At 41.5% G+C, this 23,599-nt stretch overlaps 1 protein-coding gene across 1 annotated transcript in view; it reads left to right on the forward strand.

Moving 5' to 3' along the window:
- LOC139767104 (uncharacterized) overlaps nucleotides 1–23,599 on the forward strand; it is a 415,796-nt gene that overhangs the window by 209,310 nt on the left and 182,887 nt on the right. The window contains 1 exon segment of the mRNA XM_071696092.1: nucleotides 23,263–23,465. Within this exon segment, the coding sequence (XP_071552193.1) occupies nucleotides 23,263–23,465 (203 nt within the window).

Here is a 23,599-nt window from a genome sequence, read left to right on the forward strand (position 1 = left end):
GTAAATGTAGGATGTTTGGGTAAGGTATTATGCAAAGTGACAGAGTCATGGAAAGTGGGTTGGTGTAGAGAGAAGAGGTAGTGAAAGCTTTGCATAAGCTCAAATATGGCAAGGCAGCTGAAGTGGATCGTATAGCAATTGAATTTCTTAAGAAAGTAAGTCTCCACATACCAATTTGCTGCGGCCTACCCTTGATGGGAGTTCCTGGAGGGAACGGATGTCAGAGACATAGATATGTATGTAGAAGAAAGTACGTGAAATTTTTTTTCATTGGAGGCTATAGTCATGGACAGAAGTCCACATAAAAGCCGGGCCTTAAATGAAGTACAAAGAGGATTATGGAAAGGGAAAAAATTTGTCTAGAAAAAGTATTCACGAATTTTGGAGAAAGTGAAAAACTTGTCTTTCGAAATGTGGCAGGTCATAGTTAGTGGGAAGGACACGTGAAGGTAGAGAATTCCAAAGCTGTTGAGTTGTAGGAACAGAAACATTTATCAAAATGGCCCACCCTTGAGTTGCCAGCAGCCACACAAACTGAATAATCACAGAATCTTTAAAAGAGTACCCATTAATTACTTATTTACTGGCCTAAATATTCCTCTATATCTTTCAACACCAAATTCGAATTCAGCATGAAAAATGATTAGTATACGAAGGTTTTCAAACAAATTTATCTCCCTCACAAAAATACCAAAAATACAGGGAATTTTTTAGTCCAAAAACCTTTATGTTGTGAAATTGAAATATGACATAATGAAATGCTTCTATACTTGAAATAGTCATGGAAACTGTCTCATAATGCTTCCCAAAGCCAAGGTATACCCAATAGATATTAACAGAATATTCACAAAATCATCTTAAAAGGGTAACAATTACTTATTTACAGGCTGAATGACCCCAACATACATTATAACCCCAGATTTGAATTCAGCATGAAAATAATACTTATATTGAGGTTTTCAAGCAAATCTATTACCCCCACAAAAACAACAAAAATTGCAGGAAATTTTTTAGCTTAAAACCCTGTTTGCTTTGAAATTGAAATATGACATAATAAAATGCTTCTATACTTGAAATGATTGAGGAAAATATCTTATAATGCTTCTCCAAGCCAACAGATACCCAGTAAATACAAACCGAATAATCATAGAATCTTCTGAAAGAGTACCCATTAATTATTAATTTACAGGCCTTAATGGCCCCAACTTATATTTCAACCGTAGATTCTAATTCAGTTTCAAAAATAGACCATATATTAAGGTTTTTAAGCAAATCTTACCCTCATGAAAATATGTGTGATTGAGGGTAATAGTTCAAGGAATTTTTTAACCCAAAAACATTTTAGTTTTAAAAGAATTATGACAATGAAACTATTCTATACTTGGAATAATCACAGAAGATATATCAGAATGCATCCCCAAGCTGAGAAATGTCCAATGAACGTGAACTGAATAATCACAGAATATTCTAAAAGAGTAACAGTTCATGTCTAATTTACTGGCCTTATGTCCCTCAACATATATTTCTACCCCAGATTCGAATTCATTGTGTAAAATAGTTCTTATACTGAGATTTTCAAGAAAATCTATTTCCCTGACAAAAATTGCAGGTAATAGATAGCTTAAAGAATTTATTTTTAGCTAAGGATTTTTTTTTTAAATTAGAATATGACAAAGAAGTACTCATATACGTAGCATAATTATCACAGAAAAATCTCATAATGCTTCCACAAGCCGACAAATACCCAACAGCTGCGAACAATAGATCGCAGAATCTTCTAAAACAGTAACCATTATTTACTTGTGTACTGCTTTGACGGCCCCCCAACATATTATCAACCCCATATTTGAATTTAGTATGAAAAATAGTTCTTATACTGTGGTTTTGCAAAATATTGCAGGTAAATAGTTCAGGGAATTTGTTTAACCCAGAAGCCTTTTTGTTTTAAAATTTAGATGTGACATATGAAATGCTTCTTTATACTTGAAATTATATCAGAAAATTTCTCTTAGTGCTTCCCCAAGCTGACAGATACCTAATAAATATGAACCAAATAATCACAGATTAGAAGAGTAATCATAAATTATTTATTTACAGGTCTTAATGCCTCCCCAATATTTATTTTATCCCCAGATTTAAATTCAGAATGAAAAATATTGGAAGTGTCAAAAATTACAGGTAATATTCTTCAGGGAATTTTTTTATCCATAAAACCTTTTGGTGTGTGATGTCTCCATGGTTGTATAATTTGTTTATGGATAGAGTTGTTAGGGAGGTGAATGCAAGAGTTTTGGAAAGAGGGGCAAGTATGCAGTCTGTTGTGGATGAGAGAGCTTGGGAAGTGAGTCAGTTGTTGTTCACTGATGATACAGCGCTGGTGGCTGATTCGTGTCAGAAACTGCAGAAGCTGGTGACTGAGTTTGGTAAAGTGTGTGAAAGAAGAAAGCTGAGAGTAAATGTGAATAAGAGCAAGGTTATTAGGTACAGTAGGGTTGAGGGACAAGTCAATTGGGAGGTAAGTTTGAATGGAGAAAAACTGGAGGAAGTGAAGTATTTTAGATATCTGGGAGTGGATTTGGCAGCGGATGGAACCATGGAAGTGGGAGTGAATCACAGGGTGGGGAGGGGGGGCAAAAGTTCTGGGAGTGTTGAAGAATGTGTGGAAGTCGAGAACATTATCTCGGAAAGCAAAAATGGGTATGTTTGAAGGAATAGTGGTTCCAGCAGTGTTATATGGTTGCGAGGCTTGGGCTATAGATAGAGTTGTGCGGAGGAGGATGGATGTGCTGGAAATGAGATGTTTGAGGACAATATGTGGTGTGGGGTGGTTTGATCGAGTAAGTAATGTAAGGGTCAGAGAGATGTGTGGTAACAAAAAGAGTGTGGTTGAGAGAGCAGAAGAGGGTGTTTTGAAATGGTTTGGTCACATGGAGAGAATGAGTGAAGAAAGATTGACCAGAGGTAGAGGGAACAAGAAGTTGGAGATCAAATTAGAGGTGGAAAGATGGAGTGAAAAAGATTTTGAGTGATCGGGACCTGAACATGCAGGAGGATGAAAGGCTTTCAAGGAATAGAGTGAATTGGAACGATGTGGTATACCGGGGGTGACGTGCTGTCAATGGATTGAACCAGGTTATGTGAAGCGTCTGGGGTACACCATGGAAAGTTCTGTGGGGCCTGGATGTGGAAAGGGAGCTGTGGTTTCAGTGCATTATACATGACAGCTAGAGACTGAGTGTGAACGAATGTGGCCTTTGTTGTCTTTTCCTAGCGCTACCTCGCGCACATGCGGGGGGAGGGGATTGTTATTTCATGTATTGCGGGGTGGTGACGGGAATGAATAAAGGCAGGAAGTATGAATTATGTACATGTGTATATATGTACATGTCTTTGTATGTATACAAATGTATATGTTGAAATTTATAGGTATGCATATGTGTGTGTGTGGAAGTGTATGTATATACATCTGTATGTGGGTGGGTTGGGCCATTCTTTTGTCTGTTTCGTTGCGCTATCTCGCTAATGCGCGAGAGAGTGACAAAGTATAATAAAATAAAATGAATTATTTTATTATACTTTGACCCTGTCTCCCGCGTTAGCAAGCTAGCACAAGGAAACAGACGAAAGAATGGCCCAACCCACCCACATACACATGTATGTACATAAACGCGCACACACGCACATATACATACCTATTCATATCAACGTATGCATACGTATACATAAAGAGACATATGCAGATATACACATGTACATAGTCATACATGCTGCCTTCATCCATTCCTGCCACCACCCCGCCACACATGAAATTATTATCATAATCGCTGTTTCCTGCGTCAGTGGGGTAGCACCAGGAAACTGACAAAGAATGGCCCATCCATTCATATAATTGGTGTACATGAGGTGTTCAGTGTTGTAAATGGAAATGGTGAAGAGCTCTTAGATTTGTGTGCTGAAAAAGGACTGGTGATTGGGAATACCTGGTTTAAAAAGACAGATATAAAAGTATACTTGTGTAAGTGTGAGAGATTGCCAGAGAGTGTTCTTGGATTACATGCTGATTGATAGGTGTGTGAAAGAGAGACTTTTGGATGTTAATGTGCTGAGAGAGGCAACTCTGGGGATTATTTATATTTTTTATTTTGCTTTGTCGCTGTCTCCCGCGTTTGCGAGGTAGCGCAGGGAAACAGACGAAAGAAATGGCCCAACCCACCCCCATACACATGTATATACATACACGTCCACACACGCAAATATACATCTCAATGTACACATATATATACACACACAGACACATACATATATACACATGCACACAATTCACACTGCCTTTATTCATTCCCATCGCCCCCTCGCCACACATGAAATAATAACCCCCTCCCCCCTCATGTGTGTGAGGTAGCACTAGGAAAAGTCAACAAAGGCCCCATTCGTTCACACAGTCTCTAGCTGTCATGTAATAATGCACCATAACCACAGCTCCCTTTCCACATCCAGGCCTCACAGAACTTTCCATGGTTTACCTCAGACGCTTCACATGCCCAGGTTCAATCCACTGACAGCACGTTGACCCTGGTATACCACATCGTTCCAATTCACTCTATTCCATGCATGCCTTCCACCCTCCTGCATGTTCAGGCCCTGATCACTCAAAATCATTTTCACTCCATCTTTCCACCTCCAATTTGGTCTCCCACTTCTCCTTGTTCCCTCCACCTCTGACACATATATCCTCTTGGTCAATCTTTCCTCACTCATTCTCTCCATGTGACCAAACCATTTCAAAACACCCTCTTCTGCTCTCTCAACCACACTCATTTTATTACCACACATCTCTCTTACCCTATTATTACTTACTCGATCAAACCACCTCACACCACATATTGTCCTCAAACATCTCATTTCCAGCACATCCACCCTCCTGCGCACAACTCTAAACATAGCCCACGCCTCTCAACCATACAACATTGTTGGAACCACTATTCCTTCAAATGTACCCATTTTTGCTTTCCGAGATAATGTTCTCGACTTCCACACATTCTTCAAGGCTCCCAGAATTTTCATCCCCTCCCCCACCCTATGATTCACTTCCGCTTCCATAGTTCCATCCACTGCCAAATCCACTCCCAGATATCTAAAACACTTCACTTCCTCCAGTTTTTCTCCATTCAAACTTACCTCCCAATTGACTTGACCCTCAACCCTACTGTACCTAATAACCTTGCTCTTATTCACATTTACTCTCAACTTTATTCTTTCACATACTTCACCAAACTCAGTCACCAGCTTCTGCAGTTTCTCACATGAGTCAGCCACCAGCGCGGTATTATGAGCGAACAAGAACTGACTCACTTCCCAAGCTCTCTCATCCACAACAGACTGCATACTTGCCCATCTTTCCAAAACTCTTGCATTTACCTCCCTAACAACCCCATCCATAAACAAATTAAACAACCATGGAGACATCACACACCCCTGCCGCAAACCTGCATTCACTGAGAACCAATCACTTTCCTCTCTTCCTACACGTACACATGCCTTACATCCTCGATAAAAACTTTTCACTGCTTCTAACAACTTGCCTCCCACACCATATATTCTTAATACCTTCCACAGAGAATCTCTATCAACTCTTATCATATGCCTTCTCCAGATCCATAAATGCTACATACAAATCCAATTGCTTTTCTAAGTATTTCTCACATACATTCTTCAAAGCAAACACCTGATCCACATATCCTCTACCACTTCTGAAACCACACTGCTCTTCCCCAATCTGATGCTCTGTATATGCCTTCACCCTCTCAATCAATACCCTCCCATATAATTTCCCAGGAATACTCAACAAACTTATACTTCTGTAATTTGAGCACTCACCTTCATCCATTCCTCAACAAACTTATACCTCTGTAATTTGAGCACTCACCTTCATCCATTCCCGTCGCCACCCCGCCACACATGGAACAGCACCCTCCTCCCCCCGCGTGCGTGCAAGGTAGCGCTAGGAAAAGGCAAAAAAGGTCATGTTCATTCACACTCAGTCTCTAACTGTCATGTGTAATGCACCAAAACCACAGCTCTCTTTCCACAAAACTTTACATGGTTTATCCCAGATGCTTCACATGCCTTGGTTCAATCCATTGAAAGCATGTCGACCCAGGTATACCACATCATTCCAATTCACTCTATTCCTTGCATGCCTTTCACCCTTCTGTATGTTTAGGCCCTGATAGCTCAAAATCTTTTTCTTTCCATCCTTCCACCTCCAATTTGGTCTCCCTCTTCACCTTGTTCCCTCCACCTCTGATGCATATATCCTCTTTGTTAATCTTTCCTCACTCATTCTCTCCATGTGACCAAACCATTTCAACACACCCACTTCTGCTCTCTCAACCGCACTCTTTTTGTAACCACACATCTCTCTTACCCTTTTGTTACTTACATGATCAAAACACCTCACACCACATATTGTCCTTAGATATTTCATTTCCGACACATCCATCCTCCTCCGCACAACCCTATCTGTAGCTCATGCTTCACAACCATATAACAATGTTTGAACCACTATTCCTTCAAACATACCCAATTTTGCTCTCTGAGATAATGTTCTTGCCTTCCACACATTCTTCAACGCTCCCAGTACCTTTGCCCCCTCCCCCACCCTATGACTCACTTCTGCTTTCATTGTCCCATCCACTGCTAAATCCACCTCTAGCTATCTAAAACACTTGACTTCCTCCATTTCTTTCTCCATTCAGACTTATTTATTTTATATTTATTATACTTTGTCACTGTTTCCCGCATTAGCAAGGTAGCTCAAGGAAACAGACGAAAGAATGGCCCAACCCACCCACATACACATGTATATAGATACATGTCCACACATGCACATATACACACCAATACACTTCAACGTATACATACATATACATACACAGACATATACATATATACACATGTACATAATTCATTCTTGCCACCTTTATTTATTCATTTCGTCACCCCGCCACCCATGAAATGACACCCCCCTCCCCCCCACACGCATGCGAGGTAACGCTGGGAAAATACAACAAAGGCCACATTCGTTCACACTCAGTCACTAGCTGTCATGTATAATGCACCAAAACCACAGCTCCTTTTCCACATCCAGGCCCCAGAAAACTTTCCATGGTTTACCCCAGACACTTTACATGCCCTGGTTCAATCCATAGACAGCATGTCAACCTTGGTATACCCCATCGTTCCAGTTCACTCTATTCCTTGCACGCCTTTCCCCCTCCTGCATGTTCAGGCCCCGATCACTCAAAATCTTTTTCACTCCATCCCTCCACCTTCACTTTGGTCTCCCACTTCTCGCTCCCTCCACCTCTGACACATATATTGTCTTTGTAAATCTTTCCTCACTCATTCTCTCCATGTGACCAAAACATTTCAATACACCCTCTTCTGCTCTCTCAACCACACTATTTTTATTACCACACATCTCTCTTACCCTTTGATTACTTACTCGATCAAATCACCTCACACCACATATTGTCCTCAAACATTTCATTTCCAACACATCCACCCTCCTCCACAGAACCCTATCTATATCCCATGTTTCGCATCCATGTAACATTGTTGGAACCACTATTCCTTCAAACATACTCATTTTTACTTTCAAAGATAATGTTCTCGCCCTCCATACATTTTTCAACGCACCCAGAATCTTCGCCCCCTCCCCCACCCTGTGACTCACCTCTGCTTTCATGGTTCCATCCGATGCCAAATCCACTCCCAGATATCTAAAACACTTCACTTCCTCCAGTTTTTCTCAATTCCAGTTTTTCTCCATTCATACTTACCTCTCAATTGACTTGTCCCTCAACACTACTGAACCTGATAATCTTGCTCTGATTCACATTTACTCTCAGCTTTCTTCTTTCACACACTTTACCAAACTCAGTCTCGACTTCTGCAGTTTCTCACCCGAGTCAGCCACCATCGTGGTATAATGAGCGAACAACAACTGACTCACTTCCCAAGCCCTCTCATCCACAACAGGAAATGAGATGTTTGAGGACAATGTGTGGTGTGAGGTGGTTTGATCGAGTAAGTATTGAAAGGGTAAGAGAGATGTGTGGTAATAAAAAGAGTGTGATTGAGAAAGCAGAAGAGGGTGTATTGAAATGGTTTGGTCTCATGGAGAGAATGAGTGAAGAAAGATTGACAGAGGATATATGTGTCAGAGATGGAGGGAACTAGAGGTGGGTGACCAAATTGGAGGTGGAAGGATGGCATAAAAAAGATTTTGAGCAATCAGGGCCTGAACATACAATAGGATGAAAGGTGTGCAAGGTATAGAGTGAATTGGAATGATCTGGTATACTGGAGTTGACGTGCTGTCAATGGATTGAACTAGGGCATCTGAAGTGTCTGGGGTAAACCATGGAAAGGTTTGTGGGGCCTGGATATGGAAAGGGAGCTGTGGTTTCGATGCATCACACATGACAGGTAGAGACTGAGTGTGAACGAATGTGTGGCCTTTGTTGTCTTTTCCTAGCGCTACCTCGCGTGCACGTGGGGGAGAGGGGTGCCATTTCATGTGTGGTGGGGTGGCAGTGGGAGTGGATGAAGGCAGCATGTATGAATATGTACATGTGTATATATGTATATGTCTGCGTATGTATATGTATATGTCTGGGGAGTAAAGTCAGGGGTTAGTGAGAGGACAAGAGCAAGGGAAGGAGTAGCAATACTCCTGAAACAGGAGTTGTGGGAGTATGTGATAGAGTGTAAGAAAGTAAATTCTCGATTAATATGGGTAAAACTGAAAGTTGATGGAGAGAGGTGGGTGATTATTGGTGCATATGCACCTGGGCATGAGAAGAAAGATCAAGAGAGGCAAGTGTTTTGGGAGCAGCTGAATGAGTGTGTTAGTGGTTTTGATGCACGAGACCGGGTCATAGTGATGGGTGATTTGAATGCAAAGGTGAGTAATGTGGCAGTTGAGGGAATAATTGGTATACATTGGGTGTTCAGTGTTGTAAATGGAAATGGTGAAGAGCTTGTAGATTTATGTGCTGAAAAAGGACTGATGATTGGGAATACCTGGTTTAAAAAGCGAGATATACATAAGTATACTTATGTAAGTAGGAGAGATGGCCAGAGAGCGTTATTGGATTACGTGTTAATTGACAGGCGTGCGAAAGAGAGACTTTTGGATGTTAATGTGCTGAGAGGTGCAACTGGAGGGATGTCTGATCATTATCTTGTGGAGGCTAAGGTGAAGATTTGTATGGGTTTTCAGAAAAGAAGAGTGAATGTTGGGGTGAAGAGGGTGGTGAGAGTAAGTGAGCTTGAGAAGGAGACCTGTGTGAGGAAGTACCAGGAGAGACTGAGTACAGAATGGAAAAAGGTGAGAACAATGGAAGTAAGGGGAGTGGGGGAGGAATGGGATGTATTTAGGGAATCAGTGATGGATTGCGCAAAAGATGCTTGTGGCATGAGAAGAGTGGGAGGTGGGTGGATTAGAAAGGGTAGTGAGTGGTGGGATGAAGAAGTAAGAGTATTAGTGAAAGAGAAGAGAGAGGCATTTGGACGATTTTTGCAGGGAAAAAATGCAATTGAGTGGGAGATGTATAAAAGAAAGAGACAGGAGGTCAAGAGAAAGGTGCAAGAGGTGAAAAAAAGGGCAAATGAGAGTTGGGGTGAGAGAGTATCATTAAATTTTAGGGAGAATAAAAAGATGTTCTGGAAGGAGGTAAATAAAGTGCGTAAGACAAGGGAGCAAATGGGAACTTCAGTGAAGGGCGCAAATGGGGAGGTGATAACAAGTAGTGGTGATGTGAGAAGGAGATGGAGTGAGTATTTTGAAGGTTTGTTGAATGTGTTTGATGATAGAGTGGCAGATATAGGGTGTTTTGGTCGAGGTGGTGTGCAAAGTGAGAGGGTTAGGGAAAATGATTTGGTAAACAGAAAAGAGGTAGTGAAAGCTTTGCGGAAGATGAAAGCCGGCAAGGCAGCAGGTTTGGATGGTATTGCAGTGGAATTTATTAAAAAAGGGGGTGACTGTATTGTTGACTGGTTGGTAAGGTTATTTAATGTATGTATGACTCATGGTGAGGTGCCTGAGGATTGGCGGAATGCGTGCATAGTGCCATTGTACAAAGGCAAAGGGGATAAGAGTGAGTGCTCAAATTACAGAGGTATAAGTTTGTTGAGTATTCCTGGTAAATTATATGGGAGGGTATTGATTGAGAGGGTGAAGGCATGTACAGAACATCAGATTGGGGAAGAGCAGTGTGGTTTCAGAAGTGGTAGAGGATGTGTGGATCAGGTGTTTGCTTTGAAGAATGTATGTGAGAAATACTTAGAAAAGCAAATGGATTTGTATGTAGCATTTATGGATCTGGAGAAGGCATATGATAGAGTTGATAGAGATGCTCTGTGGAAGGTATTAAGAATATATGGTGTGGGAGGAAAGTTGTTAGAAGCAGTGAAAAGTTTTTATCGAGGATGTAAGGCATGTGTACGTGTAGGAAGAGAGGAAAGTGATTGGTTCTCAGTGAATGTAGGTTTGCGGCAGGGGTGTGTGATGTCTCCATGGTTGTTTAATTTGTTTATGGATGGGGTTGTTAGGGAGGTAAATGCAAGAGTTTTGGAAAGAGGGGCAAGTATGAAGTCTGTTGGGGATGAGAGAGCTTGGGAAGTGAGTCAGTTGTTGTTCGCTGATGATACAGCGCTGGTGGCTGATTCATGTGAGAAACTGCAGAACTGGTGACTGAGTTTGGAAAAGTGTGTGGAAGAAGAAAGTTAAGAGTAAATGTGAATAAGAGCAAGGTTATTAGGTACAGTAGGGTTGAGGGTCAAGTCAATTGGGAGGTGAGTTTGAATGGAGAAAAACTGGAGGAAGTAAAGTGTTTTAGATATCTGGGAGTGGATCTGGCAGCGGATGGAACCATGGAAGCGGAAGTGGATCATAGGGTGGGGGAGGGGGCGAAAATCCTGGGGGCCTTGAAGAATGTGTGGAAGTCGAGAACATTATCTCGGAAAGCAAAAATGGGTATGTTTGAAGGAATAGTGGTTCCAACAATGTTGTATGGTTGCGAGGCGTGGGCTATGGATAGAGTTGTGCGCAGGAGGATGGATGTGCTGGAAATGAGATGTTTGAGGACAGTGTGTGGTGTGAGGTGGTTTGATCGAGTGAGTAACGTAAGGGTAAGAGAGATGTGTGGAAATAAAAAGAGCGTGGTTGAGAGAGCAGAAGAGGGTGTTTTGAAGTGGTTTGGGCACATGGAGAGGATGAGTGAGGAAAGATTGACCAAGAGGATATATGTGTCAGAGGTGGAGGGAACAAGGAGAAGAGGGAGACCAAATTGGAGGTGGAAAGATGGAGTGAAAAAGATTTTGTGTGATCGGGGCCTGAACATGCAGGAGGGTGAAAGGAGGGCAAGGAATAGAGTGAATTGGAGCGATGTGGTATACCGGGGTTGACGTGCTGTCAGTGGATTGAATCGGGACATGTGAAGCGTCTGGGGTAAACCATGGAAAGCTGTGTAGGTATGTATATTTGCGTGTGTGGACGTATGTATATACATGTGTATGGGGGGGGTTGGGCCATTTCTTTCGTCTGTTTCCTTGCGCTACCTCGCAAACGCGGGAGACAGCGACAAAGTATAATAAATAAATAAAAAATATGTATATGTATATATACGTTGAAATGTATAGGTATGTATATGTACATGTGTGGGCATTTATGTATATACGTGCATGTGGTTATGTTGGGTCATTTTTTTATTTCTGTTTCCTTGCACTACCTCGCTGGTGCAGGAGACAACAACAAAGAATGATAAAAAAAAAGATGTAACATTTAAACTAGCTTGCATTCATCCAATTCTTGGCGCTACCTTGCCCTACAGAAAACAGCCTTGCTACCCCCTGCTTCAGCGAGGTAGCACCAGGAAAGCAGACAAAAAGGCCACATTCATTCACTCTGTCTCTGGCTGTCATGTGCAATGCACTGAAACAACAGTTCCCTATCCACATCCAGGCCCCACTGACCTTTCCAAGGTTTAACCCAGATGCTCTACTTGCCCTGGTTCAGTCCATTGACAGCACGTCAACCCCGTGATACCACATCGTTCCAATTCACTGTATACTTTGCACGCCTTTCACCCTCCTGTGTATTCAGGCCCTGATCACTCAAAATCTTTTTCACTCTGTCCATCCACCTCCTATTTGGTCTCCTGCCTCTCCTTGTTCCCTCCACCTCTGACACTTATATCCTCTTTGTCAACCTTTCCTCTCTCATTCTCTTTATATGTCCATACCATTTCTCTCAACCACACTCTTATTATTTCTACACACCTCTCTTACCCTTTCATTACTCACTTGATCAAACCACCTCACACCACATATTGTCCACAAACATCTCATTTCCAACACATCCACCCTCCTCCGTACAACCCTGTCTATAGCCCATGCCTTGCAACCATATGACATTGTTGGAACTACCATTCCTTCAAACATACCCATTTTTGCTCTCTTGAGATAACATTCTCTCCTTCCACAAATTTTTCATCGTTTCCAGAACCTTTGCCTCCTCCCCCACCCTGTGACTCACCTCCACTTCCATGGTTCCATTCGCTGCTAAGCCCACTCCTAGATATCTAAAACACTTCTTCCTCCAATTTTTCTCCATTCAAACTTACATCCTGATTAACTTGTCCCTCATTAAACAAATTAAACAACCATGGGGACATCACACACCCTTGCTGCAGGCCAACATTTATTGGGAACCATGCACTCTCCTCTCCTCCTAATTGTACACATGCCTTACATCCATGATAAAAACTTTTCACTGCTGCTAGCAACTTACCTCCCGCACCATATACTCTTAAGACCTTCCACAAAGCATCTCTATCAACCTTATCATATGCCTTCTCCAGATCCATAAATGCTACATACAAATCTATCTGTTTTTCTAAGTATTTCTCACTTACATTCTTCAAAGCAAACACTTGATTCAGACATCCTCTACCACTTCTGAAACCACACTGCTCTTCCCCAATCTGATGTTCTGTACATGCCTGTACCCTCTCAACCAATATCCTCTCATATTATTTCCCAGGAATACTCAACAGTCTTACTCTTCTGTAGTTTGAACACTAACCTTTATCCCCTTTGCCTTTGTACAATGGCACTACGCATGCATTCCACCAATCCTCAGGCACTTCACCATGATCCATGCATACATTGAATATACTTACCACCAAGTCAACAACACAGTCACCTCCTTTTTAATAAATTCTACAGCAATACCATCCAAACCCACCACCTTGCTAGCTTTCATCATCCGCAAAGCTTTTACTGCCTCTTCTCTCTTAACTAAACCATTCTCCCTGACCCTCTCACTTTGCACATCACCCCAACCGAAACACCTTATATCTGACACTCTTATCAAATACATTCAACAGACCTTCAAAATACTCTCTCCATCTCCTTCTCACTTCATCACTACATGTTATTACTTTTCCACATGATCCCTTCACCGATGTTCCCATGTGTTCTCTTATTTTACACGCGTTGTTTACCGCCTTCCAAAACAACTTTTTATTCTCCCTAAAGCTTAATGATACTCTCTTACCCCAACTCTAATTTGCCCTCTTTTTCAACCCTTGCACCATTCTCTTGACTACCTGCTGCTTTCTTTTATACATCTCCCCAGTCATTTGCACTACTTCCTTGCAAGTATCATCCAAATGCCTCTCTTTTCTCTTTCGCTAACAACTTTACCTCTTCATTCCAACACTTGCTAACCTCTCTAATCTGCCCACTTCCCACCTTTCTCATGTTACATGCATCTTTTGCACAAGTCACCACTCCTTCCCTAAAAACATCCCATTCCTCACCCACTCCCCCCACGTCATTTGCTTTCACCTTCTGCCATTCTACGCACAATCTCTCCTGTAAATCCTCTCACAAGTCTCCTTTCCAAGCTCACTCACTCTCACCCCTCTTTTCTCCCTAACATTCTCTTTTCTTTTTTGAAAACCTTTACAAATCTTCACCTTCGCCTCCACAAGATAGTGGTCAGATATCCCTCCAGCTGCCCCTCTCAGCACATTAAGATCCAAAAATCTCTCTTTTAGGCACCTCTCAATTAACATGTAATCCAATAATGCCCTTTGACCATCTCTTCTCCTCACATACATATACTCATGTATCTCTCTCTTTTTAAACCAGTTATCCCAATCAGCAGTTTTTTTTCAGCACACAAATCCACAAGCTCTTCACCATTTCCATTTACAACACTGGTTACCCCATGTTCACCAATTATACCCTGAACTGCCACATTATTCACCTTTACATTGAAATCACCCATGACTAAAACCTTGTCTCATGCATCAAAGCTGCAGACACACTCTCTCAGCTGCTCCCAAAACACTTGCCTCTCATGATCTTTTTTCTTATGGCCAGGTGCATAAGCACCAGTAATCACCCATCTCTCTCCATCCACTTTCAGTTTTACCCACATCAATATAGAATTTTCTTTCTTACACTCTATCACATACTTCCACAACTCCTGCTTCAGGAGTAGTGCTTCTCCTTCCTTAGTTCTCTTCCTCTCACCAATCCCTGACTTCACTCCCAAGACTTTCCCAAACCACTCTTCCCCACATACTACCTATCTTTGGTTTTTTCTCATCTTGGGATGAGCACTCCCTGCTTGACCTCTTTTGTTTCTCCTTTTAGAAACTGAAATACAAGGAGGGGAGGGTTTCCAGCCCCCTATAGTTGCTTCCTATGAAAGGCAGGGAATATGTGGGAAGAATTCTTTCCCCCATATTCCCAGGGATAGGGATTAGATTAAAATGTAACATAATGAAATGCTTCTGTACTTCAAATATTCATGGGAAATATCTCATAATGCTTCCCCAAGACAACAGATTCGCAGTGAATATGAACAGAATGTTCATGGAGTCTTAAAAAAATAATGAATAGTTACTTATTAACAGACCTTAATACTTCCTACCATATATTTCAACCCCAGATTTGAATTCAGCATGAAAAATTGTCTTTATATTGAGGTTTTCAAGCTAATGTACAGGATATAGGTTAGGGAATTGTTTAACTCAAAGACCTTTTTGATTTGAAATTGAATTATTACGAATTGAAAAGCTAGTTTTTTATTATACTTGATGGCTGTTTCCCGCATCAGCGAGGTAGTGCCAAGAAACAGACAAAGAATGGTCCATCCACTCATATACACATATATATACATAAACTCCCATACACATACATTTATTATTTATTCATTTATTTTGCTTTGTCATTGTCTCCCGTGTTAGCGAGGTAGCGCAAAGAAACAGACGAAAGAAATGGCCCAACCCACCCACATACACATGTATATACATACACGTCCACACACGCAAACATACATACCTATACATCTCAACGTATACATATATATACACACACAGACATATACATATATACTCATGTACATAATTCATACTGTCAGCCCTTATTCATTCCCATCGCCACCCCGCCACACATGAAATAACAACCACTCCCCCCAAATGTGCGCGAGGTAGCGCTAGGAAAAGACAACAAAGGCCACATTTGTTTACACTCAGTCTCTAGCTGTCTTCTAATAATGCACCGAAACCACAGCTCCCTTTCCACACCAGGCCCCACAGAACTTTCCATGGTTTACCCCAGGTGCTTCACATACCCTTGTTCAATCCATTAACAGCATGTCGACCCCAGTATACCACATCGTTTCAATTCACTCTATTCCTTGCACACCTTACACCCTCCTGCATGTTCAGGCCCCAATCACTCAAAATCTTTTTCACTCCATCTTTCCACCTCCAATTTGGTCTCCCACTTCTCCTCGGTCCCTCCACCTCTGACACATATATCCTCTTGGTCAATCTTTCCTCACTCATTCTCGCCATGTGACCAAACCATTTTAAAACACCCTCTTCTGCTCTCTCAACCACACTCTTTTTATTACCACACATCTCTCTTACCGTATTATTACTTACTGGATCAAACCATCTCACACCACATACTGTCCTCAGACATCTCATTTCCAGCTCATCCACCCTCCTCCGCACAACTCTATCCATAGCCCATGCCTCGCAACATATAACATTGTTGGAACCACTATTCCTTCATACCCATTTTTGCTTTCCGAGATAATGTTCCTGACTTCGACACATTCTTCAACACTCCCAGAACTTTCGCCCCCTCCCCCACCCTATGATTCACTTCCGCTTCCATGGTTCCATCTGCTGCCAAATCCACTCCCAGATATCTAAAACACTTCACTTCCTCCAGTTTCTCTCCATTCAAACTTACCTCCCAATTGACTTGTCCCTCAACCCTACTGTACCTAATAACCTTGCTCTTATTCACATTTACTCTCAGCTTTCTTCTTTCACACACTTTACCAAACTCAGTCACCAGCTTCTGCAGTTTCTCACACGAATCAGCCACCAGCGCTGTATCATCAGCGAACAAAAACTGACTCACTTCCCAAGCTCTCTTATCCACAACAGACTGCATACTTGCCCCTCTTTCCAAAACTTGCATTTACCTCCCTAACAACCCCATCCATAAACAAATTAAACAACCATGGAGACATCACACACCCCTGCCGCAAACCTACATTCACTGAGAACCAGTCACTTTCCTCTTTTCCTACACATACACATGCCTTACATCCTTGATAAAAACTTTTCCCTGCTTCTAACAACTTACCTCCCACACCATATATTCTTAATACCTTCCACAGAGCATCTCTATCAACTCTATCATGTGCCTTCTCCAGATCCATAAATGCCACATGCAAATCCATTTGCTTTTCTAAGTATTTCTCACATACATTCTTCAAAGCAAACACCTGATTCATACATCCTCTACCACTTCTGAAACCACACTGCTCTTCCCCAATCTGATGCTCTGTACATGCCCTCACCCTCTCAATCAATACCCTCCCATATAATTTCCCAGGAATACTCAACAAACTTATACCTTTGTAATTTGAGCACTCACATTTATCCCCTTTGCCTTTGTACAATGGCACTATGCAAGCATTCCGCCAATCCTCAGGCACCTCACCATGAGACATACATACATTAAATAACCTTACCAACCAGTCAACAGTACAGTCACCCTTTTTTTTAATAAATTCTACTGCAGTATCATCCAAATCCAGTGCCTTGCCGGCTTTCATCTTCCGCAAAGCTTTTACTACCTCTTCTCTGTTTACCAAATCATTTTCCCTAACCCTCTGACTTTGCACACCACCTTGACCAAAACACCCTATATCTGCCACTCTATCATCAAACACATTCAACAAACCTTCAAAATACTCACTCCATCTCCTTCTCATATCACCATTACTTGCTATCACCTCCCCATTAGCCCCCTTCACTGAAGTTCCCATTTGCTCCCTTGTCTTACGCACTTTGTTTACCTCGTTCCAAAACATCTTTTTATTCTCCCTAAAATTTAATGATACTCTCTCACCCCAACTCTCATTTGCCCTCTTTTTCACCTCTTGCACCTTTCTCTTGACCTTCTGCTTCTTTCTTTTATACATCTCCCACTCATTTGCATTATTTCCTTGCAAAAATTGTCCAAATGCCTCTCTCTTATCTTTCACTAATAATCTTACTTCTTCATCCCACCACTCACTACCCTTTCTAATCTGCCCTTCTCCCACGCTTCTCATGCCACAAGCATCTTTTGCACAAGCCATCACTGCTTCCCTAAATTCATCCCATTCCTCCCCCACTTCCCTTACTTCCATTGTCACCTTTCTGTACTCAGTCTCTCCTGGTACTTCCTCACACAAGTCTCCTTCCCAAGCTCTCTTACTCTCACCACTCTTTTCACCCCAACATTCTCTCTTCTCTTCTGAAAGTCTCTACAAATCTTCACCTTCACCTCCCCAAGATAATGATCAGACATCCCTCCAGTTGCACCTCTCAGCACATTAACATCCAAAAGTCTCTCTTTCACGCGCCTGTCAATTAACACGTAATCCAATAACGCTGTCTGGCCATCTCTCCTACTTACATACGTATACGTATGTATATCTCTCTTTTTAAACCAGGTATTCCCAATCAACAGTCCTTTTGCAGCACATAAATCTACAAGCTCTTCACCATTTCCATTTACAACACTGAACACCCCATGTACACAGATTATTCCTTCAACTGCCACATTACTCACCTTTGCATTCAAATCACCCATCACTGTAACCCGGTCTCTTGCATCAAAACTACTAACGCACTCACTTAGCTGCTCCAAAAACACTTGCCTCTTATGATCTTTCTTCTCATGCCCAGGTGCATATGCACCAGTAATCACCCATCTCTCTCTATCAACTTTCAGTTTTACCCATATCAATCTAGAGTTTACTTTCTTACACTATATCACATACTCCCACCACTCCTGTTTCAGGAGTAGTGCTACTCCTTCCCTTGCTCTTGTCCTCTCACTGACCCCTGACTTTACTCCCAAGACATTCCCAAACCACTCTTCCCCTTTACCCTTGAACTTCGTTTCACTCAGAGCCAAAACATCCAGGTGCCTTTCCTCAAACATACTACCTATCTCTCCTTTTTTCTCATCTTGGTTACATCCACACGCATTTAGATACCCCAAACTGAGCCTTCGAGGAGGATGAGCACTCCCCGCTTGACTCCTTCTTCTGTTTGCCCTTTTAGAAAGTTAAAATACAAGTAGGGGAGGGTTTCCAGCCCCCCCCGCTCCCATCCCTTTTAGTCGCCTTCTATGACACGTGAGGAATGCGTGGGAAGTATTCTTTCTCCCCTATCCCCATATACATACATATACATATCAACATATTTATATTTATTCATTGAACTTTGTTGCTGTCTGCCGCGTTAGCGAGGTAGCGCAAGGAAACAGACGAAAGAATGGCCCAATCCATCCACAAACACATATATATACATACACATCCACACACACACATTTACATACATATACATCTCAACATATACATGTATATACACACACAGACATATACATATATACACATGTACACAGTTCATACTGTCTGCCCTTATTCATTCCTGTCGCCACCCCGCCACACATGAAATGACAACCCCCTCCCCCCACATGTGCACGAGGTAGCGCTAGGAAAAGACAACAAAGGCCACATTCATTCACACTCGGTCTCTAGCTGTCATGTATAATGCACCAAAACCACAGCTCCCTTTCCACATCCAGGCCCCACAAAACTTTCCTTGGTTTACCCCAGGCACTTCACATGCCCTGGTTCAATCCATTGACAGCACATCGACCCTGGTATACCACATCGTTTCAATTCACTCTATTCCTTGCACGCCTTTCACCCTCCTGCATGTTCAGGCCCCGATCACTCAAAATTTTTTTCACTATCTTTCCACCTCCAATTTGGCCTCCCACTTCTTGTTTCCTCCACCTCTGACACATATATCCTCTTTGTCAATCTTTCCTCATTCATTCTCTCCATTTGACCAAACCATATCAACATATACACATATATATATATATATATATATATACACAGACATATGCATATGTACACCTGTATATATTCATACTTGCCTTCAATCCATCCCTAGTGCTGCCCCGTACCACATGAAACAGCATTGCTACTCCCCTGCTTCAGCGAGGCAGCGGAAGGAAAACAGACAAAAAAAGGCCACAATTGTTCACTCTCAGTCTCTAGCTGTCATGTGTAATGTACTAAAACCACAGCTCCATATCCACATCCAAGCTCCACAGACCTTTCCATGGTTTACCCCAGACATTTCACATGCCCTGGTTCAGTCCATTGACAGCATGTCGACCTGGTGTACTACTTCATTTCAATTCACTTTATTCCTTGCATGCTTGTCTCCCTCCCATATGTTCAGGCCCCAATTACTCAAAATCTTTCTCTGTCCTTTCACCTTCAATTTGGTCTCCCGCATTTCCTTCTTCCCTCCACCTCTGACACATATATCCTCTTTGTCAACCTCTCATCTCTCATTCTCTCATATGTCCAAATCATTTTAACACACCCTCTTTCGTTCTTCCAACAACGCTCTCTTACCTTTTCATTACTTTCTTGATCAGATCACCTCACCAGATATTGTCGTTAACATTTAATTTCCAACACATCCACCTTCCTTTGTACAACCTTATCTATAGCTCATCCCTCGTAACCATATAATGTTGTTAGAACCACTTTTCCTTCAAACGTTCCCATTTTTGCTCCGAGTTAATGTTCTCTCTTTCCTTACATTGCTCATTGCTCCCAGAACCTTTGCCCCCTCCCCCACCCTATGACTCACTTCAGCTTCCATGGTTCCATTTGCTGCCAAATCCACTTCCAGATATCTTAACCACTTCACTTCCTCCAGTTTTTCTCCATTTAAACTTACATCACAACTAACTTGTCCCTCAACCCTGCTGAATGTAATAACCTTGCTCTTATTCATATTTACTCGCAACTCTCTCCTTTCACACTCTTTTCCAAACTCAGTCACAACTGCAGTTTCTCACTTGAATCAACAACCAGTTGATCTTTGGCAAGCGACAATTGACTTGCTTCCCAGGCCCTCTCATTCCCAACAGACTGCATACTCACCCCTCCCTCCAGAACCCATGCATTTACCTCCCTAACCACTTCATCCTTAAACAGATTAAACAATCATGGTGACATCACACACTCCTACCACAGACTGACCTTTACTGGGAATCAATCACTCTCCTTTCCTCTGACTTGCACACATGCCTTACACCCTTGATAAAAACTTCACACTGCTTCTAGTTGCTTACCTCCCACACCACATATTCTTAAGACCCTCCACAGAGCTTCTCTGTCAACTGTATCATATGCCTTCTGCACATTCATAAATGCCACATACAAATCCATCTGTTTTTCTAAGTTTCTTATGCACATTCTTCAAATTGAACACCTGATCCACATATCCTCTACCTCTTCTAAAACCACATTGCTCCTCCCCAATCTGATGCTCTTTATATGCTTTCACCTTCTCAGTCAGTACCCTTCCATACAATTTTCCAGGTATACTCAGCAGGCTTATATCTATGTAGTTTGAACATTCACCTTCATCCACTTTGCCTTTGTACAGTGACACTATGCATGCATTCCACCAATCCTCAGGCACTTCACCATGATCCATACATTCATTGAATATCTTTACCAACCAGTCAACATTTTCACCCCTTTTTGATAAATTCTACTGCTATACCATCTGAACCCGCTGCCTTGCTGGATTTTGTCTTTCGCAAGAGTTTCACTACCTCCTCTCCCTTCACCAAACCATTCACCCTGAGTCTCACTTTACACACCACCCCAACCAAATCCCCTTACATCTGCCACTCTGTCACCAAACACATTTACCAATCCTTCAAAATACTCACTTCATCACTTCCTGTAATCACTTCCCCCTTGTCCCTTTCAGTGATGATCCCATTTGTTCTCTTGTCTTTTGCTCATTATCTACCTCCTTCCAAAACGTCTTTTTATTCTCCCTAAAGTTTAGTGATGCCCTCTCACATGAAATCTCATTTGCCCTTTTCTCAACCCTTGCACCTTCCTCTTGACCTCCTGCTGTTTTCCCTTGTACATCTCCCAGTCATTAGCACTCATTCCTTGAAAGTACCTTCCACATGCTTCTCGTTTCTTGTTCACTAACAACTTTACTTCTTCATCCCACTACTCACTACCCTTTCTAATCTTCCCACCTCCCACCTTCCTCATGCTACATGCATCTTTTGCACATGCCATCACTGCTTCCCTAAATACATCCAATTCCTCACCCACTCCCCTCACTTCATTTGTTCTCATCTTTTGCCATTCTTCGCACAATCTTTCCTGGTGTTTTCTTCTCACATGTCTCCCTTCCAAGCTCACTTACTTTCACCACTCTCTTCTCCCATACATTCTCTTTTCTTTTTCGAAAACCTCTACAAATCTTTACTTTCATCTCCAGATGATAATGATCTGGCAAATGGATGTTTATGTAGCATTTATGGATCTGGAAAAGGCATATGATAGAGTTGATAGAGATGCTCTGTGGAAGGTACTAAGAATATATGGTGTGGGAGGTAAGTTGTTAGAAGCAGTGAAAAGTTTTTATCGAAGATGTAAGGCATGTGTACGTGTAGTGAGGTACCATCAGGAACAAACAACAGTAGCCTCTTGGACACATCTTCTCTATTGCTTTCATGTATAGTGCACTGAAGCTGTTTGTTGAATAAAGAAAAATTGACGAGACATTATTATTATTATTTTTTCTAACAACTTGCCTCCCACACCATATATTCTTAATACCTTCCACAGAGCATCTCTATCAACTCTATCATATGCCTTCTCCAGATCCATAAATGCTACATACAAATCCATTTGCTTTTCTAAGTATTTCTCACATACATTCTTCAAAGCAAACACCTGATCCACACATCCTCTACCACTTCTGAAACCACTGAAACATACTATCTATCTCTCCTTTTTTTCTCATCTTGATTACATCCACACACATTATAGACACATTTTGCATGCCTGTGTAATCAGTCAGTTCATCCGCAAAACTTCCAGGTTCCTTTCCTCAAACATACTATCTATCTCTCCTTTTTTTCTATACTATCTATCTCTCCTTTTTTTCTCATCTTGATTACATCCACACACATTATAGACACATTTTGCATGCCTTTGTAATCAGTCTGTTCATCCCATATCTAATTTATATAAAATCAGTTCTTGGTATGGTGAAACAGAGATGACTTTGTTTCCCTATTTTGTTATGCCTTCATTTGGTGGAATTAGTAATTGCTATTTTTATTGGTTGCTGACCATCTAATTATTAGATATCAATTTATCTCTGGTGTATTGTATTACAGAGGAAGAGGTAATTTTACTTGGTTTCCTTGCCATTAGCTTCCATTTGTATTGTGTGTTTTACTACCTTCTTTTTATGTACATACATAAATTACATTTATAGGTTATCAGCATATACTAGATCATGCACACTACTGTGACCTTTTGCATAATAGATAAGTTTTAGTCTAAACATTTTTTTTATCCCACCTTGATATTACTTGATAATAGATTTACCTCTTTTTTTATCTTATAGTAATGAAATATCATGACTCAGTTTTTTTTAGTCTCACGTTTTGCCTCTTTCCCTCAAATCCTGCAGTTTTTCAGACCCCTTTCTTCTAATACTAGAATTAAACTTTCAGGGAACGAACAAAGATTGGTTCTAGCTTGGCTGACATTGACCCAATGACTGTGGATCGTGGAGTTTCCTTTGATGCTGTAGGTGGTCTTTCACATCATGTGAAAGCTCTGAAGGAAATGATTATCTTTCCTCTCATGTATCCAGAGGTGTTTGAAAAGTTCACCATCACTCCTCCAAGGGGAGTCTTGTTTTATGGCCCACCTGGTAAGAAAGATTCCAGAGTCCTTCTTCCTTTAAATCTTAGATTTTTTATTTTTTTTTTACTTGCTGTGGTTTAAGCCAGATTAGATATGATTCTTATTATTTACTAAAGAACAAAAAAGAAAGTTGGAGCTTTT

This window comes from Panulirus ornatus, chromosome 4, assembly GCF_036320965.1.
Source record: "Panulirus ornatus isolate Po-2019 chromosome 4, ASM3632096v1, whole genome shotgun sequence".
Taxonomy (NCBI): Eukaryota; Metazoa; Arthropoda; class Malacostraca; order Decapoda; family Palinuridae; genus Panulirus; species Panulirus ornatus.